Source organism: Rhopalosiphum padi, chromosome 3 (assembly GCF_020882245.1).
Source record: "Rhopalosiphum padi isolate XX-2018 chromosome 3, ASM2088224v1, whole genome shotgun sequence".
NCBI classification, from domain to species: Eukaryota; Metazoa; Arthropoda; class Insecta; order Hemiptera; family Aphididae; genus Rhopalosiphum; species Rhopalosiphum padi.
The window spans coordinates 14138078-14165815 of record NC_083599.1 but is presented as its reverse complement, the minus strand read 5'-3'; the positions used below and the strand labels follow the sequence as shown (position 1 = coordinate 14165815).

Below are 27738 nucleotides of genomic sequence, written 5' to 3'. Positions count from 1 at the left end.
CTGGATAATAATCTTACCTTTAAATTTTAAAATAGGTCAGTTCACTCAAATACCAAAACTAACATCACAATATTGAAACTGGTGAACGAAAATTTGCTATGTTGTACGTGTGTAAAACGGAGATAACACATGTGGATACTACATGGTCTTAATATTTACTTTTTAAATCAATTAATTCAGGCATGATCACAAAAGTTGGCAAAATTCAGAGCTTAGTTTGCGCTTTATCTATTGAATAATCAGAGTAAAAATAAACGAAATGTAGTTATTTTAAAAGTATACAAAAAGCAATGAGTAACTCTTTCGCAGCAATTTGCTGAGCATTTTCAATGTTGTCAGCCATACCCAAACCATAAATAGGAGGGTATATATTATCTACGGAAAGAATATATATACAATTATAATTTTTATCAAATAATTCTGTATTTATGGTTTTTGCAATCAAGTACATTCCACATCCGTTGACAATTCTACATAATAGTTTAAAAGGTTTAAGTAAATCTAATTCATTATATTTGTTATAATGATTAACAACCTTATTTAATAAATCTGAGTTTGTCCATTCAGTTATTTTTAAAACTAAATGATATTTAATTATGTTTTTATTTATGGATGCAGATTTTTTTATTTGCTCTGATTTAATCATTTCAACTCGTTCTAGAACTTTCATTGCGTCTGATACATTCTGTTTCTCTTCCATAACCAATGACTTGTCAATAGACATTAATTTGTTTATCATTTGAATAGCAGCCAATTGTTTGGCCTGTTTTTTTGTTTTGTTTGATGATATTTCAATAATTTTAGCTACACGACAACTGACAGTAAATAGTTTAGCGTGAGATTTTCCTTCTTCTCTAATTAAATTGAATTCAGGCAATTCCAGTTGATATTTTACACAAATTTCATTTAATTTTCCAATTGCATTAACTTTAATATTTTTATCAAATTGAGAGACCATGTACTTATCTGAATTAAATGTTTGAAAATCAGTATCCAATAACTCAGGTTTATCATCAATCATTATTCCAAGTAGATTTAGAGCTGCCTCTTGTTTGGCTTCTTTTTTGGAAGTCCCTACACCAACAGCAGCATATTTACCCATAGTCAGGCTATACTCAAATCTGACCTTAGAAGATAAACAACCATTATGTATGAGATCATATCGAGGAACAAGGTGATATTTATTGGCGTATTCTCCTACAATGGAGACTGGAGTTTTCATCAATGAATTCATGTGTGCTAACTTATCTTGTACATCTAATTCCTTAGCTTCATACATTTTCTGAAAAAAAATTAATAACAATAAATTAACTAGGTCATAAATAATATTTTATTACATGTTAATATTAAAAATATATATAATATTTTCTTTATGATGATTTTATATAAAGAGAAGATTATAAAATGTATTCTTGTTTGTAAAATAAATTAAATATATTTTCTGATAACCATACAAATAATTATACAAACTAAAAATATTGATATATTTTTATACAATACTTTTTTTAGTTAAAGATAACAATTAATAATATCTAAATGTTATTGTTGTACATTGTGCATTTTCGATCTTCTCCAATACTTCAATATTATGCATTTACTCACGGACAAATAACTAATTATTTACCTTTTATTTTTTTTAATGTATACAATTGAAAGGAAATCAAACATCATATTTCTATAGATATTAATAAAATTTAATTAGGTATGTCCTGATTTTTTTTTTATAACAAAATTATTTTTATAGTTGATTTTAGGACATATTTTTAAATTATTAATAAATGTAGTTATTTAAGATTTTGAACAGAAAAATACATTTGGTGTACCACTGATGATATATTGTTTAATTTTTGTTGAGAAGCAACAAATTGAAGCAATGTTATATTTTGGAGGGAGAGGAAGTAAAAATTAAAAATTCCTAATACTTTACAATTGAAAATATAAAATCCTCAGAATTTAAAATATATATAAAAAATAATAATGCAAAACCAGTTTTCTACAAAAATAACATTGCTATTTTTCTTGATTTAAAAATATATAACCATAGACTTGAAATTTTAGGTATAAATAGACTATTTTAACCTAGATATTTTTTCACTACACATTTATAATACAAACTTAAAACCCAAATTAAGATTTACGATGTCGATAGACTGTGAACAATTTGAAGTCTCCATATTTTACTTTAGCACTTTATAATATATTTTTTTTAAATATTTAATTTGTGTTTAAACCCAAGTACATTATACATATTTTTTACATTTTTCAATCAATAAAAACTAATAATTATAAAAAAAATTATTATTATTTTTCAACTTGAATAAATAATAAAACAATAATTATAAAATTAAGTTACATTGGATATAAACAAACATAAATAAAAAAATATGTTTGATACAAAATTATTATACAGTATGTGCTGAAATTAAGTCATAAACACATACATTTAGAATGCCGCTGACCACATGCCTGCATAATATTTATAAGATAAAAATTATATTATTAAATTACAAATCTATTGCAAAATAAACTATATTATTTTATATTTATACAATTTCATCCTATAAAATAGGATGTATCTCACTATCTTATTATTAAATCTTAAATAGGTAATCAAAAAAATTGGGAATTATTTTGGTTTTTTTCTCCTGGATTCTTCTACTTAAACCTTAATTCAGAACTGATTGTATAATAATTTTGAATTAATTTATATATTTTTTTGTTTATATTGGGTATAGGTTATAAGTACCCTCGTAAGTATCTATAACCAACAAACTAGAGAATTTTTAATTTATTATACAATAAAATAAAATTCACATAATATTGGTTGTTTTTACATTTTATTAATATCGGGGGAAATGTTATAGATTCGAGTAAATTTTGCTAGCTAAGTAAACATTATAGGTATTTTTACTTATGTAAGAATTCAAACAAAAACATTGATCGATCCTAATATTACTTAAATTTAGTAATAATTTAAAATCGAATATCACGCCGTAAGTAAGTAGTTGTATATAATATACATATTATGTACCTACTCGAGAATATTTACCTGAAGTGTATACAAAAACAAACTCAAATTGGGCGTTTTCTGTTAGTTGACCTGCCGCCTATACGATTAATACGTCTTTACGATAGGATTGATAAATTGTTCGACCGTTCGGAGATGAAGACGATTGATTATGTCAGTTCACGATAGCCATCAGCTCGGAATTTAGAGTATTTAGATTCTTCGAGTTCAATCGCAACGGTAAATCACAATATCATCAAGACTGATGCTTCCAAGTAATTATCAGATACCTATCAAGTGCCAAGTGATGTGTACTGTGTGCTCATCATACTCGTTAAATAATAAATATCATAACAAAATATTTAATACATAGGTACACACCACTATATTATAAACTAATATATAACATGACAAAATATATCTATTTTATCTATTTTGTCATGCTATATAACTTACGGAACCGCGCGCCAAGATAGACTGGGCCTAACGTAACCATAGACTTTCTATAAGTCTATGAACGTAACATACCTAATACTGATATATTATGTCATGGATGAAACGATGATTTGCTTATTATTATTCTAATAAAAAAATCGTTTATATGGGATGGATTTAAAGTTAACCACAGTCGGCCGAATTCACAGCTGATATAATATTTACTAATAATATTATATTATATTATAGTATTAGTATATATATATGTGGCCGAATTATCCCGGTTAAAATATCTGTTATCAGTAATTAAGCCTAATCGGAGTTTAATCGGAGACGGTACAACTGGCCCTAAGTATTTTAGACGTTTTTTACGTTTAGACGAGTAATTAGTTGTCCATGAACATACACACTGATATGATCACGATGTAGATCGTGGATATAATATTATTAATATTAGATACTGTTAACTGTTGCAGCTGTCGTACCAAAACCAAACGATCGACGGCCACCAATGAAAAACTGAAAACAGTGAAAACTACGGATATAACGATGCGCAAAAAAGACTAAAATATACAAATTTTTATGGCATATTATCTATTTTGGGTACTGGTTTAGTTGACGCCCGCTACTTATATTTCTCGTGTTTTCGATGAGCTAAATCATCTTTTATACTGCAGATAAAACGAGTACGAAAAACTGTGGTATTAAAAATAATACAATTTATATTGCAGTATTTAAAAATAATAATTATAATAACACAATAAATACAAAAGTATGAAAAATTATATTTATGAATAATATTATAAAATTTAAATTTAAAAAAATCGTAAAATTAAAAATAGATAAGCTTATGCAATATGCAGGAGGCCAAAATTTAGATATATCTTTCATTATTTCCTTAAACGGATTGCGTCCGTTTAATTTAATTCGCCACATAATCTGATGTCTTATATGGCGATATATCATACTCTTGTATTAATTATTGTGTTATTATTATTATTATTATTATTATTAATACTGCGATTTTTAGTACCTTTTTTTATCTGCAGACCTGCAGTATAAAAGAAAAATTGTGTAAAAGATGATTAGCACATCGAAAATACGAGAAATATAAGTGGCAGACGTCAACTAAACCAGTGCCTTTGTGACTTTGTTATGATTGACAATAGGGCAAATCAGTAGACTTTTAGATAGATCATAATAAAACGAAATAAACATGAATATGTTTTAAGAGTAGACCTTTATGTATATTAATAGTGTAAAACCACGGATTAATTAAAATTATTTATATCTAATTTTAAATTTTATTTAATTTGTGGTAAAACCTTTACCTTCACCGCAGCTATAGAACAACAAAAAGTTGTTTCGTTCGCCACCAATCTATAGTACTCCGTGATAAAATCTCACCATATTGTGGAACAACCGTGTGTGAGACGAGAAAGACGTAGCCCCGTTGGGAGATAAGACCGTGTGTGACTGCGGCGTGTGGGAACGATTATCGACTATTGTCTGCAGACCGCCAAAATTGTATTTATCATTTTCTTTACGCTGTCATCGTTAGCGTCTCAAAGTGTTATTCTAACCCGACTTAAAATTATTGGTCGAACTCACAGCACTTGTCACGTCCACACTACCGATTATAGTTTTTGGTCCGCCATCTATTCCGCGTTTCAACTGATTTTTCACATCGTTCACATAGGTATGTACTTATAACCAATAACCTACATTGGTTTTTTGGCTACATTTATCTTACTTTTGGAATATAAAATATATGCGCAACGATCCATTGCCGGCTTGAGTTTTCAATTCAGAATATTTTTAAAAGATTTTAAAGTTTAATTTAAATTTAACTACCTTTACAATAGGTGAATAGAAGGATACAAAAAGTAATTACTGTAAGGTTTGCATACATTGTCTTGATAGCAGTGTGGATAAAATGTAGACAGACACAATTCACTGCTACTGCAGTAGTTTGTTGGTCTTTTTATATTTATACATTTTCATTATAAAATTGAATACCACACTATTACAATCATCACTAAATTACTACAAGTTAACTAACCTTTCAACAATTAAGGTGCTTTTCGGTCATCTTCTCCATTACTATTTGTATAGTCATTTTATTCTTTTTATTGCAGTTATAATAGTATTTAATATTTTAAACATAATTTATTCAGCAACAGGTGTCATGAATCATGATCAACAATGGCAGATTTAATGATTGTTTTGTTAGCAAATACTAATATTTGTAAACTGAGGTAAATAGTCTCAGGGATAAGTTTTAAATTTAGTCTCTTTTATGTTTTTATTGAGTATAATTTCAATCTTAAATCTACTATTAACCAACAAATAATAATTGATAAATTGTACTTGTGCCTATATGATAGTTACATCTGATGTCATTAAAAATACCTTTATGTGTTTTTTAAACAACATTATAATTAGATATATTTTATTTTTATTTAACTATTATTTATTCGTGTTTAATGGTTTTGCTGGCATTAACTATTAGAGTATATTTTAAGAAAAGTGAATTTTTAATATAATTGTTTGATAATCAGATTCCAGTTATAATGTATGCAGTGACATAATGTTTTACATTAGGAGAGTCACTTTTGAAATCTACATCCCCCTTTTCAAATAATCTCACTTTTGTACTGCATTCACAAAACTAAAAAATTCAATATTTTAAATTTTATATAAATACATTTTTTACTATGTATCACTATTAAGTTATAAATTATTTTAATTATACTATAATAACTTATATATACTAAGTATTATAAAAAAGTAATAGTTATTGAAATCAAATACTATTTACATCTTATATTTTTTTACAGAAAATAATTAATTAAGCAGTAAATGGTTTATAATTTTATTCAATTAAATAGATATAAGTAATTCTTAAAAACTATTAGAAAGTGTCCCTCTTTTAGACAGACAAATTATAACCACAATATGTATGCATTGTTAATTTTAATATAATAAGTGGGATTTAATGTTATATTATATTTATTTCAGATTTATTAATTTCTAATCTTATAGTCACTATGGAACAGTATATTGTAAGCAGTAATAGTGCATTAGAACTTAAACTCGGTATTTATAAAATAAATAAATAAAACTATTTTCAGATTTTGTTGTATACCTAATATTTATTTGTATCTTTTAGTTCGTAAGCCTAGTGACATTAATGATCCAAAAGCAGCATTTTATCCAGACATGACTTATCAAGTATTTGGAAATATGTGAGTATTTAAATAATTATATACAAATAAAATTGTTTTAACTAAATTTATTTTATTTTAGGGAAAAAATATTTGGTTACAAAGACCTTGTTGTCAAAATGTATTACACTGCTTGTAGTCTTAAGCTGTATATTAACATAAACTATTCCTCGAAAGTGGATTCAGAGAAATTTGGTATGAATGTAAGTATTATATTCTGTTTTCAGAATTATTCAACTAGTTTTTGTTGTTTATTTGAATCTTTGTGTACTACCTATATTATAAGGGCATAAAAATTTTAAAAAAAATTGTTTCAATGATTTATTATATAAATGTTGGAATTGTTGGAAGTATCTCATGACAAACACATAGTAAGCATTTGAAAATATAGGATTGATTTGTCATGTTTTCTAATTAATTTATTTTTAAGCAAGATACACTTATTATTATAGAAATTCATTGCACAATTTGGTATTTTTTAAAATAGAAATTAAACTTATCTAATATTCTATAAAATTTATATTTGACCTAACATATTGGTGAACAAAGCATGTTCCAAATAACAAATTCACTGGATCATAGTACAATACACATTCAAATGTGTGGAAGTATAAGATAGTATACTGTTAGTATACATCCCAATATGGGTTTAAAATATTATGGACTAAAAATAGAGATATTGATGCGAATTGTACACACATATTAACTAATTAGTATAGATAATGCTGATTAATACTTCTATTTAAGACTTTTTGATTAAAATTATCTTTTAATTAAGTAAAAATATATTTTGGATCGTTAAAAATGTTTAGTTGGGTGAAACTAAAGTTGTTCTAAAATGTAAACAATTCAATGCTAGTCTTAATATGTTTAATACACCATTAACACATTTTATTAATTTTAATTCAATAATAAAGTATTTTTAAATAAATTTATTTTATATGTTAATTTTATAGCCTGACAATATAATGGAGAAACTTAAAGATTACATTACTCCAAATTTCCATACAAACATTGATGTATTTGAAAAGTGTTTGGAAGATGAACCATTGTTTAAGCCTTATGGAACTCAACTCGATCAATTTATTTTAAGTAAGATTAATTTATATTCGAATTTATATTAACATTCATATTAATATTTCTATCTTTTGTTGTAGATCATAATGACGGAGACAAGAAATTTGAAGTATATGTTATTGAAGATGAAAACAATGAATTTAAAGAATATTTTGATCAACTACAGACATTTGTTCTATGGTATATAGATTCATCAAATACCATTGATTTTGATGATACTAAATGGAAGATATTTATCTTGTAAGATATAATTTTTTTATTTGAATATGTAGGTACTCTATTCCAAATAAGAAATACCACGGCGGCTGACTTATGGGCATAGTTGTGGCTTCATTATACAGCAGACATACAAATCATAGGTGTACACAGAATATTTTTAAAATTTATAATATGCTATTTAACTCTGTACTTAAACACTAAATTAAGCTGAACTCACTAGGGGTGCAGTTGCATCCTTATACCCCACGTGCATACGCCTATGATACAGATAGTTAACAAGTGGTTGACCGCTGCTCAACGAAAACTGGTCACCGCCATGGGTGTTTCTAATTTGGATTAGAGTATTGATGATGTTCTATACTTAGTTATAAAATAAAACAATAATTCAAATTCAGAATTATTGTTTTTAAATGTCCTTGTCAGCTAAATATATTAGACCAGTTTTCAATGTGAATAAAATATTGTATTCAGATTATAATAATCAAAGTTAAATTATTATTCAGGTATGAAATTTTTAAGAATGAAAATGGTGATTTGTGTTATACTCCAGTGGGATATTCAACTATCTATGAATATTATGCTTACCCAGATAAAATCCGTCCAAGAATTAGTCAAATGTTAATTCTACCACCATTCCAAAGGAAAGGATTGTGTGCTAAGCTACTGAATTCCGTTTACAAACATTATGCCACTAAATCAGATGTTATTGATATTACAGGTATTAAATTATATTGATTTAAGTGAATTTATTAATATATTATGTGTTTAAATATCTATTAATTTGCTTACTCTTGTCAGTTGAAAGTCCAAACGATGAATTTCAACTTGTTCGAGATTTTGTAGATGTTACTAATTTTCATAATCTGAAAACATTTGATGAAGTAAAACTAAAAAAACTACATTATCAAGAAATGGTTGAAGAGTTTAAAAATCTTTACAAAATCAACCAGGTATAGCATTATTTATTATTTAATTTACTATATAATACATTGTGTATGTACTATTTATTTATATAGTACTTATAAGTGCCAAAAAACTTATAATTACAATTATTTATATATTATATATAAGATAAAGTGGAGTATTTGTAAACTGAAGCAATTATAAAATTTTATAATTTTTGAAACATTTTTTTATAAAAAAAAAAGATAAAATAAAAAACACATTTTGGTATTAAACATTTAAGATTTTGTAAAAAAAATATTTCATCTGATAATACTTCTTTTTTTCTTTTTCTTTTCAACTCACACTATCATCAACAATTAACTGTCAGTCATTTATAAATATAAGTTCAGTGTTTTTAATTTTTTTTACAATTTTACTCATGGAAATAGCTTTTAATATGTAATTGTATTTAAAATGAATTAATTTCCTCGAATAAACTAAGTATGGAATAAATATAAAACTTTTACAATTATATAAAAACAATATTTTAAAAAACGTTAATTGTTTTTGAAATAATAAATGGTTCATTTTTAAAAAAATTAAACAACAATATTCAAATCCTACGAAAACCTAAGATTTGATTAAATTAGAGATTGAAATCTGGTATATTTTATGGAGTATGCAAATATATCTAATTCTTTCTTTATTTATTTTAACTATGAATGTGGTTTTATTTTCATGTTATTGTGGTTCATATGAATATTAAATTAATTGTGCTCATCATTGTAATAAAAATCTAATATACATATTTATTTATTAAATTAATTAATAATTCATGATTAAAATTGTTTTTAGAAACAAGTTCGTCGTGTTATAGAAATTATATTACTAAAAATTACCAATCGGCAGAATAAGGATGAATATGAAAAATATAAGAAATTTGTAAAAGCAAGATTGAATTGGCCATTTCAAGTATATAATATTAGTATAATCATAAAAAATTGTATTTCCAACAGTTAATTTTTATATCTTATGTGTTTTTTACTTATAGAAAAAACCTACCAAACTTATGTTGGCAATGCCAGCCGAAGAAGCTGAAAAAATTCAAAAAGCTGATTCACTTGTAAAATTGGAAGATTTAGATATTGAGTATAATGAATTAGAACCATCATATGATAAAGTAATCAAGCGATTAGAAGTTAGCCCTAATGTATAGATAATTGTCATAAAAAACCAGTTTTTAATTTTTTGTATGTTAAATATTTTTCTGTATTAATTTTAATTATATTCAACTTAAAAATAAATTCTAAGAATGTTCCTTTTCTTCATTATTTGATTTAATTAAGTTTTTTAATAAGTGAATGTTTTAATAAAATTAATTAAGTACTTTAAATATAATTATACAACTTTAATATTACATAATTAACTATTAAGTACTAATTAATATGTGAATTATTGTATGTTTAATTTCTAAGTTTTTAATTTGTATTATAAAATTGTATGTTGAATTAATTGATTTTATAATAGTTAATAATAAAACCTAGCTCATCATTCAAAAAGAAAAGTATTTGGTATTATTGAAGCTTTATATTATTTGCCAATTTTAGACTGATTTAGTACGATTTTTTTTTTTTATGTGTATACGATAATAGTTATCTATTGACTATTTATTAGTCGATAAAATGCTTTGATTTTCAACTTTGAGGGTGGTTTTGGATAGAAAATTGGATCTAATTTGTACTTTATCGAAATCAATATAAAAAATTAAAAATAAAATCTCTTTTTTTTTATTATCAGAAAAACAAACAAAAATTTTAAGAATACTAAAAGAATAACCGCAGAAAATTAAAATTTTTTCCAAATATTTATAATATTGTAATTTTCTATATATTGTAATATTTCAAACAATTTTTAGATATAAGAATTTATTTTTCTTAGTTCTTTTTCAAAATAAATGTTTAAAATTAATTTGTTGTGTTAAAATTCTTTAAAATTTAATACAATATCCCAATCAGTTCTTATATCTGTAAAAAAAATATTAAAAATACATAGGCATAATTTTTATTTACATGCATTTGTAGTTAGAAATTCATAAAAACTTTTCTTTTTACATTTTAGTTTTTAAAATGTAACACAAGATTCCTTATAAGTAGTTTATGCTGAAACTAAAAAACCAAAAAAAATATATTGATATTTTAAGTTTAAATTTGAACAACATAATTTATTTATTTTCATTTATTTATTTAAATGATTTATAAAAATGCTAACTATTTTTTTATGATTTAAAAACATAACTCGTGGAAATTGAAAACTTATCTATATTATATTATTATGATACAAAGTTTAAACCAATAATAATGGAAACAAAACAACTGTTACAAAAATAAAGTAAAATTATTTATTTAGTTACATCAATGTAGCAGTTATAACAAAAGTTGTTAAATGGCACAATATATTTTCATTGTTATACTTTGACTAATAGTTATTATAAGTTAAAAACCTTAATTTGATGAACAATAACAATAATAAATTATAAATTATAAATTCAATAAAAAAAAATAATAAAACCAACACAAATTCATACAACTTTTTGAAGTGTTAAAATTATGACATTCCAAATATTTTAAGCGCATTAATTGATGTTGCTAATGCCACTTCATCTGGTTTTTTAGAAATAAAACCAGCTAACAATTCCACCAAAATAGGTAATGAACATGGTTCGTTTCGATGAAATGTACAGTAACGTTGTAAAAATCCCAGTGATCTGTAAAAACATAGTACATGGTAATTAATAATTATTTCAAAATATATATATAGTATAAAATATACCTTTGGGTAAGGTTAGATTTTAATGCATCGGTAAGATTTGCTGCTCTAGCATTTGGATACATAAATGGAGAATCTGATTGCACTAATATTCTATCTAATGTTAATGTTCCTGCGTTCAAAAGTTTTTTTATCCCACTACCAGAACTGTCTTTACACAAACCTCCTACAAACAAAAAAAAAAAAGGTTTTTATTGGATATGTATTTTAATAAATAAAAAATGAAAACTTCTACATGCATTGTATATTTATATTTTGACATTAACCATTGTAATTAACATAATACTGATATTCATTATACAAAAATCAACATCACCATAATAACAAATGTTACCTGTTATCCCAATGTACATTCCCAAGTTTATGTAATCAGTAGCTTCTTCGAAAGAACCAGTAAACGAATGTAAAATTGCTGGAAGCATTAAAGGCAAATGTGTTTTTATAATCTTTAAAAAATCTTCGTGGGCTCCTTTTTGATGCAACATAATGGGCTTTTTCATTTCTTTAGCCAAAGAAATCTACATAAAAAACAAAAATTAATATAATAATATACATGTTATATTTAATCCAACATGCAAAATATACAGTATTTTATTCTAACCTGTTGCCTGGTGTTTGCAAATGATAATCATACAATAAATATTAATTTAAAAGAAATGTAACTAAATTTTCATATTTTTATATTTTAGTAATACCTGTAATTCAAAAACTTTTCTTTGTATATCAGGTGATGAAAAATCTTTATTATAATCCAACCCACATATACCAATAGCTACACATTCTGGATTTTTAGCAATATCTTTCAGTTCATCATAATAATTATCTTCCCAAGATTTTGCTTCATGTGGATGGATACCTATTAAACATAAAAAAATAAGCATTTCTTAATATGTAACACATATCATTATAAGTAAATAACAATTTGTTTAATAATAATAAAAAAAAGTACTAGTAGTCAGTAGTTAATAAAAGCAGTAAATAAATAGATAAATAAGTATACCATTATTTCAGCTACATATTTTATACAACAGTACCAAATGTCTCATTTTTAATTTATAAGGTTAAGGTCAAATATTTTACAATGGTATGTAAATAAACGGTTTTCTTTGAAAATGGTTAGGTTTAAATTTATTAAAATGCAACCCTTAAGTTTCTATAATTTATGTTTAATAGTTGCCATATTTATCCAAACCGATACGAATTATATAGACTAAACTATTAATAACTCTTAATAGTACATATGTCATGTTATTACCTGCAGTTGAATATAATGCTCCTGGATATATTCTTGCTAACCGTAACGCTTCTTTACTCGTTCTTAGAGAGGTACAAGGAACAATTATTTTTTGAACACCTGTAAAATAATAAAGACTGCGTAATGATATATGCACAATTGTTGATAGTAAATAGTATCATAGGAAGTCATTATTAAACAATATCTTAAAAGTTAGGTAATGTAAAAGTCTGGAGACACAATTATACAATCAATAGATAAAACGTATCAACAGAGGTACATAACCATACCCGAATCTTTTGCTCGTTGTAACACAGATTCCAAGTCCCTGCTGAACTTTTTGTTCACCATGTTCGATCCAACATCGATGAGCAAATAATTGTCATAGTTCTCTCGGATTGGATCCTGAACTTTGACTGTACTGTTAGGTTGAAAAGCCATGATAATTTTACAAAAAGTGTACGGAATTACGCGTAAACAAGCCTAAAGGATAATTATTTATCTTATTTTTATTGTTAAATAGGTTGTCTGTGTGTATTTTTATATATATATATATAAATAAAACGCTCTAAATTTTAACTTTTAACTGTGCCAAAGATAAACTATTATGGACACTGTATGTCTGTACATCGATCGTGGTGGTCTACTTAGCACTTATCTAATGTCTAATTGTCTAAAGTTGGTGATAAAGAACGGACAAACAGTAAATACCTATGACATTTGTAATCGAAAACAACTAAACAACAACAGCATTAAAATTCCATACGATAACGACCGGACCAGCCGCGGATCGTCAGTCGTCACTTGTCAGTGTTATCACGACCATACGACATTATTATGGGACGGGTAGTGATGTTTTTGATGGGACTGCATTACTTTATCCAACAGTTATATCTCCTAATAAACAGTTTATCTAATATATTTTAATTTTTTTTTTCACCAAATACTATTTTATCCAACATTTATTTATTTTCTTTCAAATGTAAGTAATGGACATTGGACTTTGATTAAATATAATATGATAATTAAGTAAAAATTGTTTAAATATTAAATTGGATTTTGGAAAATATAAAAACTGTGATTCCTGAATATTTGATTTTTCTCAGTTTTACCAATTTAATTTTCAAATTTCCAATTTTTATTAGAAATAAAACCAGCGTATTACCAGACACGTACAATTTTAAAAATAATGAGTCTTCACAGACCTCCATGATCATTTTATAATCATAAAAAACATTTTATATTTTTATTGTGTATGTATTTAATTATTTAATGCTATAATATTATACTATTTAAAGTATAATAAAATATGAAAACAATTTTTTTAATAATAGATAAGAAAATACACATTTTTGGATATTAATAAAATGTTTAAATAACTATGCATATGCCATATTGTATAATGTATAAGAAAAAATTATATTTGTATACATCATACTATCTTAGGCATTTAAAATTGTTTGATGCATATAAAATATATATTTATGAACATAGGTAATTTATTATTTTTAACGCACATAAAATTCCAATTTAGCCTGATTATAATGTATAAAATTAATGACATACCTACCTGTTTGAAGGGCATATGCTTGATATGGATATCTCCTGACTCCTATGAAAACATTCTACCTACTATTTTATGTACATATAATATTATAGAGTATACATTATACAGTATGGAATTTATTTAATCCACAAAATAATTCATCATGACAGTGTAATCATGTGGGTAAGTAATAAAGTTAAAAATGTCGTTAACCTCTACTACACATCACATTTGTTATTTAAATAGGTACCTATTTAAAGATACTTACTTTTTATTGTATCTACATTTATCTGATTCTCTAATAGTCTAGATATTTATTTATATTATTAAATCCACGAGATACATAAGTTATAATTAAAATATAAATGTAGTTGCAATACCTATATTATTATATTTTAGTATATTTATATAATTATATCTAGGTCTACATACTTATAATACTTATATTGAATATATTACACATCATGACAAAAAAGGTGGGCAAGTGGATATCGCTCTGCTGAGTCTGCTGTATATAGTAGAGATTGAGAATAGATCACTATAAATTATAATTGATGTGTTAAATTTGAATGCATTATATGCAATGACAGGTATCGTTGTATATAAAAAACGTTTCTGAATGGAGATGATTTGTCAGTCTAGGATAATTAGTTGGATATATTAAATTATTACTTATATTCAAATTGTAATAATATATCGTTATTTTACTAGATTTCGTAAAAAAATAAATTTCATATGCTCATAAAATTTTTTCTATATTGACGCTGGAGTTTTTTTTTACAGTTATTTGAAGAAAAAGTTATGGAGAACCTTGTGTTGGGTTTTATTTAACCTTAGATTAATATTAAATTATTATTATTATTATTTTATGAATTTTTAAATTCAAAATTTCTTGCAAATTTTCGTAATTTTGACATATTGTGTAAACATTGAACCTCAAATGCTTATAAACAAAAATTGTGATTAACGATTTTTGATTTTTTTTTACTACGATAAGTACAATTTACAATAAACCTTGTATTAAATTTTAAAGATTTTTTGGATAGTCAAATTTTTTTTATCGGCATTTTAAGAAAAAAAACTTAGAAAAGTTGAAAATTTCAATTGTCTATAAGTAGCTTAAAAAAGGTCAAAATATTTTGAAAATTTAATCGTAAATAGATAACGCTAATATAAACATTTGGAGAAAATTTCAAGTATTTACAATGATTCGTTTTTGAGTTACAGCAAAATAAAAAAATCGATTTTGTTGAAAAGTGGTTATGCGTAAAAATTTCCGTTTTTCCATTATATTTACAAGGGTTTTCCTGACGCTTTTGAAAATTATTAGAAATTTTTTACCAATGAACCAACTAGATTCAATTTCCTTTTCAAAGAGGGTCTGAAGTCAAAAATTAAAGCACTATTACTACTCCAAAATGTGATGTCAAGCACAAAAATAAAATAAAAAAACACACATCATTGTAAAATCAATACATTCATCACTACATAGTACGTTCAGAATCTTAAATACATTTAATTTGTTATAGAACACAGTATGCACCTATTGGTGTGTAAACATAAAATTCTTCAAGAAAGGTCCTTCCTCTAGGTGGAAATTCTGAAAATCCTTTAAATTAAAAATAAATATGTACCTTCAGGCTTCATAATAAATGTGAATTTTCATTTTTAAAATGTTACCAATCGCCTTAATTTTTCTACATCTTGTGTTAGACTTCTACTACCGAAGTACAAAATATTAAATTATTATTATTTTATTCTATGAAATAGTGTAGTTTCAGCATAGAGTAATAGGTCAATAGGACTTTACGAGTCACAAGTAACAGATTATAATCTATCTTTTTTCTGTATGATGTTTGATACTAGTTGTAAACTTCTGGTAAAAAACCAATAAGTAAAGTAATACATTGGAAAACATATCCATAATTTTACCTATTTATAACTCTTCTAACTATACTACTTTTCCCGGGTTAGGTTGACCAACAGGCAGTGTAATATAAAGGTTTAAGCTTTCTAAGGGGTTTCAAATAGTTAATACTAATATACTATGTTATGATTTTTTGATTTAAATATTATTTATTTTTATTATACATGATAAAATATACTTGTTCTTTATCTTTATAGTAGTTTAACGACTATAACGTATAGGTAATTATAATAATAATTAAGCCTCATTCCTCTATACGGCTATTCGTCTGGCGTAATTGCCATATGTTCGTCACTCTTCACTCTTGTATCAGTAGTAGCAGTGGCATAAGTTAAATACACATTTAAAATTATTGTCTACTTGTATGTATATGTTAATTACTGAAAAAATTTAAGATTTGCATTTTGGACTATCCCTCTTTATTAAAAATAATTAAATCCTTGATCCGCCTCTGAGATAGTCTATAGTATTTTCATGGTGTTGACGTGTTGTACTTAAGTACTGATATATTTATTTATTACTTTTAACTAAGTACTTATTTTATATATACTGATGTCTGATTCTAATATTTTATGAAATAAAATATCAAACTGATCGTTTTATTTTAATGTCTGGATTTTATTTTTATTTTCTTCTTTTATGTTATTTCTTCTGGTAGATGGTAATTCTTATTCTTTATCTATTTATATAATAAAATAAGATAAGCTATTTTATTATTTACATTCATATTTCATAAAAAGATAAAGTATTTCAGATAAAGTACTGTGTTGCGTTGTTGCCGCGTGCGACTCGTGCGAGTCGCTGTCGATGTATAGTCGACTGGACTTATTTTTAGCGTGGCAAGTGCCGACAACACACTCGACACAGGCTTAGGTGCTGATAATATTAGCGGAGCAAGGATTCTAGTAAAGTAGTAAGTAGTTACCCAATTGTTAACTGTGTGTCTGTGTCTAGTCTAATATAAAACATATTTTTTCATTTATTTGGATCACTTTTATATATTCTTTCGAAGGTAGGTGATGTATTTTTTTCATAATATATTAATGTAATAATGTTTGAATCACTTATTCGTTAGGTTAGAACGGTTAGCTGGTAGGTACAGGTACAACCATTGATTTAATATTTTTTTTTACTTTTTTATTTATTATTAAATATCAATGGTACAACATACAACGGTAAAACTATACAAAACTAAACTGATTCAATTTTGAAGTTCCTACGGTTATTCCTTCTGTTCTGTGTAACGACAAAAATAAACAAATTCTATTTTATTATGAACTGAAACAAATTTTTTTTTTTTTTAAAACTTAAAAAACAGAAAAACGCGCAATTTATTCAAGTTTTATATTGGTAATACAGAAAGAATACTCATAGGTAATTAAACATTTCACTGAAATTTTTATTATAAAATTAGTACCTATGCCATTATTACTTAATAACATTTTCTAAATACCATATCATTTTCATCAGTTTTTAGCAGTAATAAAAAGTTATGAAAAGGGAACTAAATTATTATTTTTAAATATTGATAATTTAAATAAATACTTTCATAGTTTCATTAATTTTTATAATTTTAAATATTTATACTAAACTTAAATACCGATAATATAAGATATTACACAGCACACCAACGTGCAGTCAATTTTAGTTAATATGTAATTATTGTAATAATATTATAAATTATTACTACTTTACTAGGTTATTATATTTAGATAGTTATCCAGTGGTTATAATATAATATTATTATGTAACTATCTAATATTTATTAATGCGTTTTATTTTAAAATCATTTGAAATTTTTTTTAAATCACGGATTTTTTAACGCTGAAAGCGATGGTGCAAACGATTACTTACAATGAAGTACACTAAAAATAAACGTAACAACAGCAAAGATAAGTACATTGTTTATCGCCGGAAAACCGGTGTATATGTCAACTGCCCTTAGCGTAATTATTTCAAATGACCTATTCGAGTTCGATGTTTCAATAATCTTTAATAAATTACACTCTTTATGGTGTCATAGATCATAAATTCTTAAATTATAATCAAAATAGAAGCGACGGCTGCCAGCTATCAAAATCCCATCTTTCACTAATAAAATAAATATTTGAGTTGATCTTGATCGTGAAATTTTGCGGGAGGTTCTGCATGATGTTATAACCACATTCGTCTTTTAAAATCCATATAAAAACATGTTCTAAGCAAGAATTAAAATATACATAAATATATTTTAATTCGTGGTTCTAAGATCATGCCGAACCTTCGCTGCCAACATCATGTCGAATCTCCGGCAAAATGGAAAAACATCCATTCTCTTGAATGTAAAAATCGAACACAACGACTTCTAACGGCTGAATGCAATTATTAGACGCTGCCACTATTTACAATAGAATGGTTTATAATTTTATATTGTATTATATATTAATATTATAAAATCAATACATCAAGTGTACTTAGTGCTTACTAGTGTGTAGAATGTATAGATAATTGTTATTTCTTATAGGCCTATTATTATTTTATTTAGGTATTTTTAAATAAAATGGCGTCAATAAATTCAGCTAAAGAAGTGTTGCTCATTGAACCAGAAAATGGTGATGCAAAATGCGTAAACAATAAACAACGATCAAAGGTAATTGATATATTAAAATATGACATCTATAACGTGACCATAATTTTTTTACTCAAAGCGGGCACTTATAAATTTTAATAAGAAAACCAAGTGCGTTTTTATTAGAAAAAAAAACATTAATTTTTATATAAAAATATCACAGATAAATGTATAATAATTAGGGACCGGATTTATATGCAAATGTGTATATCTATTATAATAAGATTTTTGAAATTTGTCGAGAATTGTACTTGATTTAGATCATTCCTATTAAAATAACATTAATTGTATTTTTCATATTTTGCATAATATTTCAACATTTTTACATTTTAAATGCATATTTGTAGTTTTATAGTGCGTATTATTATTTATAGTACATTTTTTATTTTTTGTTGTATTTTCACATTCACAGCTACATATCGATAACATTACATAAAACTGAACTAAAACCAAAACTACCACTGCTCAATTATTTAAAATTCATTTATGTGTTATTTTGTTGTGTGATTCATGTGTACTTTATCTAATACGTTGTATCTGGCCAGACCTTGTGGTCACTTACTATGTAATTCCGGTAGTCATTTTAGTTCAGTCCATTCTCCAGTCACTATTGCCCAATTCTTTGGTGATAGTGTGTTATTCTACTGTCTTCTCATAACTATTTATTACCCAATATTGTAATCGAAAATGAATAAAAACTTTGACGTTGAGTAAGAACACCAGAAATTGACTTAACGTTCTCCGTTGCTTGCCTTTTATTTGAACAACAATGCTGTTATATAGATAACTTAATTTGAATATTTATGGTTGCAGCCCGCTGAGTGTAGTTGACTCACTGTACTGATCTACTCTTATTTGTGTTTTAAAAGCAGAAAGATAAAGATGTTGTAGCGATCGATTGCGAAATGGTTGGCATTGGACAAAGAAGTGTATTGGCTCGTGTTTCAATTGTTGATTCTAAGGGCGAAACCATCTACGACAAGTTTGTCAAGCCCAGAGGAAAAGTTACAGATTATCGTACGCGGGTGAGCGGCATTCGACCGCAAGACATTGCAAATGGGGAGTTATTTTCCATAGTAAAAACAGAAGTCCATCAAATAGTCAAACAGAAATTATTGGTTGGTCATGGACTAGAACATGACCTGGAGGTATTGGAGTTAAACCATCCCAAACATTTGCTTAGAGATACCTCAACATACTGGGAAGTGAAGGAAAATACAAAAGTTAGAAAGCCTAGTCTGAAACTACTGGCATCAAAATTACTTGGAGTCAGTATACAGGATGGAGAACATAGTTCAGTTGAAGATGCTAATGTAGCACTTCAGTTGTACATGAAAGTACGCAAAGATTGGGAAAGTAGATTTAAAAAAAAGTCGTCCCGAACATCATACTCCTGGGAGGAAGCCGGGATTTAGACTTTTGGGATAAATCTTTTTGATGCCTCTAGCATTTTTTGAACGCTAATTAAAGTTTAATTTTGAATAATTATTAAAATAATAGTTTTTAAAATAATTTAACTTGCAAAAAATTTAAAAAGGGGTCTATTTAATACATTTTGTTGATTAAGTTTGTAATATTGTGAAATTATTTTTCTTAAAATAAAATATATCATTAAAATTTAATCCTACTATAAGTATTATTTTAATATAGATGTATCTAAGAATACGAGTACTTACTTAAGTATTAGCTTTTTTTAATATTTTAATTTCTAAGCAAGATAAATAACAACTCAAAAATGCTTATGCTTTATTAAACATTAAAATATTTAAAATATCTAATACTTAAGTAACTCAATAAACACAGATGTTCTTAACTTTAACTAGGTTAATTCATTTTAGTATTAAAACTACAAAACAGACAATTGTTTTTACTGAAAGCAAATTTGTTATGTTACGTTTGTAAGACAGAGACAACACATGTGGGTCTAGTATTCCATTAATGAAATATTTGGTAGTTTTAAAAGTAATAAACCCAAGGCCTATTTAAACAAAGTAATAGAACTTGTTTGGAACACCCATACATTAGGCATATTAAATATACATGATTCATGGTAAATTATATACATTATGTAGCTAGTGTTTCTTTTATTAACTTTGATATGAATGGTGTTGGATGCATGGATATCTAAAGCTTAAACAAAATTTTATTTTATGGTGTCGACTATTACTTTAGTTGTTGCTATCCTGATTAGGTCGGTCTTGACCCATCTGCAGAATCAATCCACTACATTGTGGCTACTGCATTTTAGTAATGTCTATAAGTGTATCATGTAAATCTCTTGAGAATAGTACTTACATTGTTAGAAGATAATTGAACTTCTATACTTAATGTGTATTCTAGGTTTAGTGAAATAATATTTATTATTGCTGTAATTAATTGTTAATTATATTTTTTATTGACCCACTTTATTCTAAATTCTTCACAATTCAATAACAACTAAAAATTAAATGAACATTAGAAAATAAATACTTTTTAACTAGTTTAAAATTACATACTTTTTATATTATTATTTAATAGTATATATAGGTGAACATAGTTACATAAATAAGTTGGATTACAATAGTAATGTTTATAATATATATACATATATGATGATAAAATATTTCATCATTGTCTAACATTTTGTTAGGCCAATAACAATTTACTATATACATTTAAAACTAAGTTATAATTTGTAATCATTTATAGGAAAACATTAGGAATTTATTTTTAATAATTTGATTTTTGTTATAAGTAAAATAAATTATTGGAATATTAACAAAAAATATTTTGAACAATATTTGAAGATTTTATATTCATATTTTATATTATCTAACTTATTGATAAACATTATGCTAAAAGAAATTATTAAAAATGTATTGGTAATAGGTGATAATCTTAAATATTACCAAAGGCAGATACAGTGGTCAGTAGACATGGTATAAATTAGAAATATAAGAATATAACAAGTTTTATTAAAATTTATATTATCCATAAACAATAATTTTTAAAATGTCTTACAAATATATAAATATAATATAATTATTTGTTATATATTACAAATTCTACATTAGTTAAATTAATAATTGGTATTGGCCATATCTTGCCGTAATTTACCTATATCATTTAAGAGTGTTCTTAGTTTTTCTTCATCGTGTTGTCGTTCAACTACTTGATTAGTCAATATGTTTTGAATACTAAAAAATTTATAAGATAAAGTTTATTTTTTTTAACAATCAATGTGGTAACTAAAATAAAATAATTTAAAAATCATTAGTTAATCTAACGCTGACTGTATTTTTTAACTTCGAAAATATCAAAACTATTTTATTTTCAACTTTTCAAGTAATAAATAATAATAATAATATGATTATTTACTTTTGTCTATTGTTTAGTAAATGATCATCAGTTTTCGTTCCATGATATTTGGTATACATTTGATTAATTTTTCTTACAGATGCTATCCACCGCTCTTTGAAGTACATACAAGAATTATTAGCTTCTTCAAGTTTATTTTCTAAATTTGACTAAACATAATATTTATTTATTAATAATATGCACAATATATTATATAATATGCTTAAATTTAAATTACATACAATTTTTTTCTCTAATTCTTGTACATGCAAACCAGAACTGTTTTTGTACTTCAGTTCTTCGTTTTCTTTTCTTAGTAAAATATTCATTTTTTCTGATTCATGTAATTTTGTTTCCATTTCAAAAACTTTATTACTGAGCTCATTAATTGACTGTGCATTGGAAGACTGCGCATTTTGTATTAATCCAAAATATGTTTTGTCCATACTATCTTTTTGACAAGCTAACTACAAAACCTCAGTATATTTTATTTCAACAGAAAAAGTATAATAATATAACATTAATTATCATACTTCTAGTTCTTTAGCCGTTACTATAGCATCCCTTTCTTTTAACATATCAGACATATTGTCTAAATCAGTAGCTAATGCTTTACATTTGGACATAGCATAGGTAAGTTCGTCTTCAATGCGTTTTCTATCATTAGACCATTTATTGTTAAATTCTTTTAACAGCTGTTCTTCTTTTATTTTCATCTGTGTAAATAAAATAAAAATAAATTGTAATTTATATGGCTGTGGTCACCTGATATCAAAAATAAAATAATAACCTTTTCATTAAATAATATCATTTGTTTATCTTTCCAATCTTCTAATTCTTCAATTAAGTTTTGCTGAACATTAATATTGCATTCATAACTAAAGAAAAATATAAATTGTATTTAATCAATTATAATAAATTAAATGTATATTATCTATAAAATCTTGATTATTAATTTTAGTAAAACTTACTGCTGTTCATATTTTTCTGGTGTAATATCAATTTTTTCTAACATATTAATATCAGGTCTTGGTAAATCTATTTCAATGTCTTCTTCAAAATGTTTGTTATCTTCTACTAAAATAAAAATATTATGTATATGATAATCATAAGGTTAAGTATTCATTCATTGTATGTATTGTAACTGTAGATAGTCTAAAAACTGGTAAAATTGTTTCAAGACTAAATGGCTATACAAGCAGTAATATTGATAAAATTTTGCTTTTAATTTTATAATTATTTTATTATGCCATTAAAAATATATATTACATCAACTAATGACCAAGTCATTTTATATAAAAAGTAATAAAATTATTATACTTAACGTAAACATATTATATTCACAAAATATCTAGAAAGTAGTTGTTATATAATTATATAATACATTACTTTTTTTCAAACAATTTTCAACAATTGTATTCTTATTTATTAAATTTGAGTTTTTGATTTTTTCTGGTGATCTCTCAATAGTTTTATCGTTTAAATCTTCAATTCGTAATGATAAATTAAGATCATAACTACAGTTTTTTGATCCTATTAATTTGTATGAAATATTTTCTATCTAAAGTTTTGAAATTTAATAATAATTTAATCAATAATAAATTATTAAATGTCATATGCTTATGCATTGAAACTTGAAATCAGTATTACTTACGCGATCATTGGATGTTGGATTAATAGTTTGTGCACCCTTTACTTTTAATAAAAGGTAACCAAGCTTTTCATTTAAACTTAATTTATCTATTGGAATACGAAAACACTCGATTCTTATCGATGCATTAGACATTTTCAACCTTTATCAATATAAAACAACATAAATAAATCATTACAAGAAAATAAGAAGTTTTTATAATTTTTAGTTTTTACTTTTTTAGTGTAGCATTATCCATGTACCATACAATATCTGAAGCAAATTTCAGTTCATTTTGATTGACTGGAATTATAGCCGTTTGTAATTTTTGGTTCATCAATGTTGCGTAAATTACAATAGATCCTTTGACTAAACCAAATCCATAGGCTAAAAAAATATATTAATAATGTATACTATTAATTATTATCACATATTTGATAATAAACATAAATAATTTTCATTTAAATTACTAATTTTAACAAAGGTATGTAGAGAATATTAAATGTAATACCTAATAATTACGGATAAAGCAATTTTTTTATTAAAAATGAAACTTTCTTTTAACCATTGTTCTATTAATTAATGAAAACATATTTTATTTATTTATTTTGTGATATCCCAAGCTAATTATTGTTTGTAGCTCTGCTGGTCACAAAATTTACTTATGAAACAAATATTTTGGTAATTTGAACTTATTTTGAAATGATAAAAGCAATTACATTTGAAATTTTGCGTGAGAAGTATGAACAGAATATATTAAAGATTTGTTAAAGATTTTGAACAACCACCAATTGTTGAATAGCAATGTAATGTTAGTTTTGACAAAGGTTTTAAAGGAAAATATGTCATAGTTTTTGCTCAATAAATTTGTTTTGTTTAATTTTTTTGATACAAGTATTTTTTACCATCACCAGACAGTTACAAAACTTTTTTACACAAAAATCCTTGACAGAGATTCATAGTTTTTAATTGCATTTTATTGTATTTAGACTTAAGTACTTTAACTTAAGCAAAATCTATAAAATTATTGTTCAGCTATCAATTTTCTTTATGAATTTTATTCATGCCAATATCAGTTTCTCTAGCCTTTTTATAAATATAATTTAATTATATAGATAATTAATTATATATAATACAAATTAATTAATTTTAATAGTTTCTAAGATAAATACATGTTTTTTCATTTATATTTGGTGGCTGGTACAATATAAAAAATGCAATTACCGTACACCAGATTATGTGAAAAATATTAGCAATCCTAAGTAGGGACTAATCATTCTATGGTACACAAAACTGTTAGGAGATCAAACGTTTCATTTCCAAAATGTAATGTGCTAACCTGAGTTTATTTGTAAAATAATCTTTTTATTCATGGATTCCAATCCTTGAAGTTGGTTTGCCATACTAAAACGTTGTTTCGCAATGTTTTTGTTTTTAATATTTTTAAATGTATTCAATAGTTGTTATTTACGATTCATTGTATTAAACAGACAAATTATTTTAAACGTTTTCTGTAAATTAAAAACGGCTGAAAAATAAAACGGTTTTTATTACTGAAGACGTCAGTTATAAAATCGTGATAATTGAATACTTCACACTTATCAGCAGTTATCCTGACGATTATTTACTATCACAGCTGTTATCTACTTATATTTATCATTGGCGCTTTGCACCGGTGCATAAGAGTTGCACCACTACAGTTTGACTGATTGGCCAACCATTACGAGTCGGTGCAAGAGTAGTGGATAACGCACCGATTTGATTTTCCCCATATCGTAGACATAATAACAAAATATTATCAATATAAAGAATTTATTCAGTAGTTCTGTACTAAACAGACAGTTTGTTAAAAATCGTTTGTGCAAATTCCAACTTTATACGCTGTGTCGGCAAGCAGTCAGCTAATCGTTTGCATTCGTCGCCTATAAATAGTGCAAAATATATTTTTTAAAGGTACTTTGTTGAAGATACATAAATAATTAGGTTTATGACTTAAGAGTAATTTTATAATACTTCAATTTAAATAATACCTTATATAACAAAAAACAACTTCATAATTTTTAACACAATACAAATCGTGTAATTGATTTTCATTATGTCAGTAATTTTTTTTTAGTTGACTAGATAAGTTTGCAATTTTATCAATTCATTTATTTGAGTCAATCAAAATATCCTTTTCAATGGACATTGGAATTAACGGATTAAGATGTTTTTGGTGTAAAGGAGACCGAAGTTAAGTTTTAATTATTTTTAGCTTTGAAAATATTCTTTCACATGTAGTCTGTGTTGATGATATTAGCAAAACAAATTTAAAAAATATGAATAAATTAAAAAATTAAAACACTAAAAAACACTTTAAATACATTAATTAAAATACTAATTAAATTAGTATGACAGCTCTTGTAGTAAGATTAATGCACATTATAGTCATTTAGTGCATTCGTTACTTTGAATTAGCTCGGTGGGTGTTCAGGGTGTTTTAGTTTCAATATTTTCATCTGAATATTATTAATAGGTATGTATGCTTTTAAAAGATTTAGATTTATTATTATGAAAATCATTTTCAGATACATTTAATATAAAATTACTATGTTGGCAAGCAAACTGTTTCAGCTCAATTAAAATTATCTCTGTCTAAAATTTTTTTTTTTGAATACACATAATAGGGAAATCTTTTTGAATATCTATCTGGTCTTCTTCATCAAAAAACAAATTAATTTTTTGGCATAGGATTTGTATAAAAATAATTTGAATAAACCCAGATTTTGAAGACAAAAGAAATTTAAAAAAAATCTTTATTGGGCCATCACGGTAAGTTTGCGCCTTAAACAAAACCGATGCGTGTAAACTCAGTAACCTAATCACACACATCCAAGTGAATATCCCCCTGGAGTATCATCAGTGACCTCATCTATTTCAGAAACTATTTTAAATTAGAAATTTAAGAATTTTAAATTACTGAAATATCTGAAACAACTGCTATATTAGTAGTTTGGTACACATAGTTTCTAAATTAAATAATATAATTCCTCCTCAAGGTGGATTATGGCAAGTTAACTAATTATTTTAACTCGTTAAGTTAAGTTAATGCAGAAAAAAAAGGAACTTAACTTAGTTAAAAATAAGTTACTTTTTTTTTCATGTAAAATTAATTACATGAAAGGTCATAAGGAAGTAATACAAACAAAATGTTATGAACAGGTAATAATTGTTAATGACACCACAAATTTATTGCTCAATAGTTAATATGTTAAAATCATTCCGGGTTTTCTCGTTAAGTTAGAAGTAACTTATGAAAATAAAAGTAACTTGTTAATTAACTTAGTTAAAAGTAACTTAAATTTAACTTTTTAATTTGTTAATGTACAGCCTTGGATTATGATAGTTTCAATATGAAATGAATTGCTTAATGTCTGCCAGTCAAAATTTATATAGGTAATTAGTAATCACATTGTATATTAATACAAATTATAAACTAAAATAACAATAGCATATTTAGAAATGTGAAACAAGTGTTGAATAATCCATTGGTGACATTTGAGTTTTTTCATAGGAGTGCTAAAATTTAAGCAAGCTAATTATTTTTCATTTTTAATAGTATCTTCACACATCATTGCAATAAACACACGTAAATATAAAAAAATATAGCTCATTAAATTTGTTCTGCAAAGCTCAAAAGGATACAGAGAAATGATCCCTATACTTTTTTAAACTCACATTTTTTAATCCCTTTACTTATTTTGTCTAGAATAACGCATCCCTCCTAAGATTTATTTTTTAA

The 27738-nt window shown here is 25.2% G+C and overlaps 5 protein-coding genes across 13 annotated transcripts; 2 read left to right on the top strand and 3 right to left on the bottom strand.

The window, feature by feature from the left end:
- Positions 1 to 123: 123 nt before the first annotated feature.
- Positions 124 to 4848, bottom strand: LOC132927062 (interferon-inducible double-stranded RNA-dependent protein kinase activator A homolog). 3 transcript variants are annotated; one of them, XM_060991508.1, is made up of 2 exons: positions 4774 to 4848; positions 124 to 1282 (listed from the first exon to the last, which is right to left on the bottom strand). In XM_060991508.1, exon 2 carries the CDS (start codon positions 1277 to 1279, stop codon positions 266 to 268), a length of 1014 nt encoding a protein of 337 aa, XP_060847491.1. In that variant the 5' UTR covers positions 1280 to 1282; positions 4774 to 4848; the 3' UTR covers positions 124 to 265. The 3 variants fall into 3 exon arrangements, with proteins under 3 accessions (XP_060847491.1, XP_060847492.1, XP_060847490.1); XM_060991509.1 differs by lacking the exon at positions 4774 to 4848 and adding an exon at positions 3904 to 4036; XM_060991507.1 differs by lacking the exon at positions 4774 to 4848 and adding an exon at positions 3050 to 3641.
- Positions 4849 to 4904: 56 nt separating this feature from the next.
- LOC132927060 (histone acetyltransferase type B catalytic subunit) lies at positions 4905 to 10818 on the top strand. The gene is made up of 10 exons (XM_060991506.1): positions 4905 to 5141; positions 6464 to 6541; positions 6615 to 6690; positions 6752 to 6872; positions 7626 to 7761; positions 7827 to 7986; positions 8469 to 8683; positions 8764 to 8915; positions 9706 to 9822; positions 9902 to 10818. Exons 2-10 carry the CDS (start codon positions 6493 to 6495, stop codon positions 10064 to 10066), a joined length of 1191 nt encoding a protein of 396 aa, XP_060847489.1. The 5' UTR covers positions 4905 to 5141; positions 6464 to 6492; the 3' UTR covers positions 10067 to 10818.
- Positions 10819 to 11225: 407 nt separating this feature from the next.
- On the bottom strand, positions 11226 to 13691 carry LOC132927332 (3'-5' ssDNA/RNA exonuclease TatD). The gene is made up of 6 exons (XM_060991850.1): positions 13201 to 13691; positions 12932 to 13030; positions 12372 to 12532; positions 12011 to 12194; positions 11680 to 11842; positions 11226 to 11614 (listed from the first exon to the last, which is right to left on the bottom strand). The coding sequence occupies exons 1-6, from the start codon at positions 13349 to 13351 to the stop codon at positions 11455 to 11457; spliced, it is 918 nt and encodes a 305-aa protein (XP_060847833.1). The 5' UTR covers positions 13352 to 13691; the 3' UTR covers positions 11226 to 11454.
- A 3457-nt stretch (positions 13692 to 17148) lies between these two features.
- Positions 17149 to 20613, top strand: LOC132924574 (RNA exonuclease 4). 6 transcript variants are annotated; one of them, XM_060988961.1, is made up of 3 exons: positions 17149 to 17296; positions 18908 to 19012; positions 19864 to 20613. In XM_060988961.1, the coding sequence occupies exons 2-3, from the start codon at positions 18923 to 18925 to the stop codon at positions 20404 to 20406; spliced, it is 633 nt and encodes a 210-aa protein (XP_060844944.1). In that variant the 5' UTR covers positions 17149 to 17296; positions 18908 to 18922; the 3' UTR covers positions 20407 to 20613. The 6 variants fall into 6 exon arrangements, with proteins under 6 accessions (XP_060844944.1, XP_060844942.1, XP_060844946.1 ...); XM_060988959.1 differs by having other exon boundaries at positions 19861 to 20613; XM_060988963.1 differs by having other exon boundaries at positions 17281 to 17395.
- A 1312-nt stretch (positions 20614 to 21925) lies between these two features.
- LOC132926716 (uncharacterized) lies at positions 21926 to 25570 on the bottom strand. 2 transcript variants are annotated; one of them, XM_060991117.1, is made up of 10 exons: positions 25297 to 25570; positions 24194 to 24344; positions 23982 to 24120; positions 23717 to 23888; positions 23299 to 23401; positions 23118 to 23205; positions 22861 to 23043; positions 22570 to 22794; positions 22349 to 22497; positions 21926 to 22167 (listed from the first exon to the last, which is right to left on the bottom strand). In XM_060991117.1, exons 1-10 carry the CDS (start codon positions 25358 to 25360, stop codon positions 22050 to 22052), a joined length of 1392 nt encoding a protein of 463 aa, XP_060847100.1. In that variant the 5' UTR covers positions 25361 to 25570; the 3' UTR covers positions 21926 to 22049. The 2 variants fall into 2 exon arrangements, with proteins under 2 accessions (XP_060847100.1, XP_060847099.1); XM_060991116.1 differs by having other exon boundaries at positions 23299 to 23404; positions 25297 to 25569.
- Positions 25571 to 27738: the final 2168 nt, after the last annotated feature.

What these genes read in the sequence shown, in the direction of transcription:
- LOC132927062 (XM_060991508.1), bottom strand. Translation starts at nt 1,279, where the DNA reads ATGTATGAAGCTAAGGAATTAGATGTACAAGATAAGTTAGCACACATG.
- LOC132927060 (XM_060991506.1), top strand. Translation starts at nt 6,493, where the DNA reads ATGGAACAGTATATTGTAAGCAGTAATAGTGCATTAGAACTTAAACTC. An exon ending in AAATGGAAGATATTTATCTT is followed by an intron (nt 7,987 to 8,468) that starts GTAAGATATAAT and finishes ATTATTATTCAG; the next exon opens with GTATGAAATTTTTAAGAATG. An exon ending in AGATGTTATTGATATTACAG is followed by an intron (nt 8,684 to 8,763) that starts GTATTAAATTAT and finishes TACTCTTGTCAG; the next exon opens with TTGAAAGTCCAAACGATGAA.
- LOC132927332 (XM_060991850.1), bottom strand. Translation starts at nt 13,351, where the DNA reads ATGGCTTTTCAACCTAACAGTACAGTCAAAGTTCAGGATCCAATCCGA. An exon ending in GAAAAGTTTTTGAATTACAG is followed by an intron (nt 12,195 to 12,371) that starts GTATTACTAAAA and finishes TTTTTTATGTAG; the next exon opens with ATTTCTTTGGCTAAAGAAAT. An exon ending in AATGTACATTGGGATAACAG is followed by an intron (nt 11,843 to 12,010) that starts GTAACATTTGTT and finishes TTTTGTTTGTAG; the next exon opens with GAGGTTTGTGTAAAGACAGT.
- LOC132924574 (XM_060988957.1), top strand. Translation starts at nt 18,739, where the DNA reads ATGCAATTATTAGACGCTGCCACTATTTACAATAGAATG. An exon ending in CCACTATTTACAATAGAATG is followed by an intron (nt 18,778 to 18,907) that starts GTTTATAATTTT and finishes TATTTTATTTAG; the next exon opens with GTATTTTTAAATAAAATGGC. An exon ending in ACAATAAACAACGATCAAAG is followed by an intron (nt 19,013 to 19,860) that starts GTAATTGATATA and finishes GTGTTTTAAAAG; the next exon opens with CAGAAAGATAAAGATGTTGT.
- LOC132926716 (XM_060991116.1), bottom strand. Translation starts at nt 25,360, where the DNA reads ATGGCAAACCAACTTCAAGGATTGGAATCCATGAATAAAAAGATTATT. An exon ending in TGATATTATTTAATGAAAAG is followed by an intron (nt 23,044 to 23,117) that starts GTTATTATTTTA and finishes TTATTTACACAG; the next exon opens with ATGAAAATAAAAGAAGAACA. An exon ending in TTACTAAACAATAGACAAAA is followed by an intron (nt 22,168 to 22,348) that starts GTAAATAATCAT and finishes TAAATTTTTTAG; the next exon opens with TATTCAAAACATATTGACTA.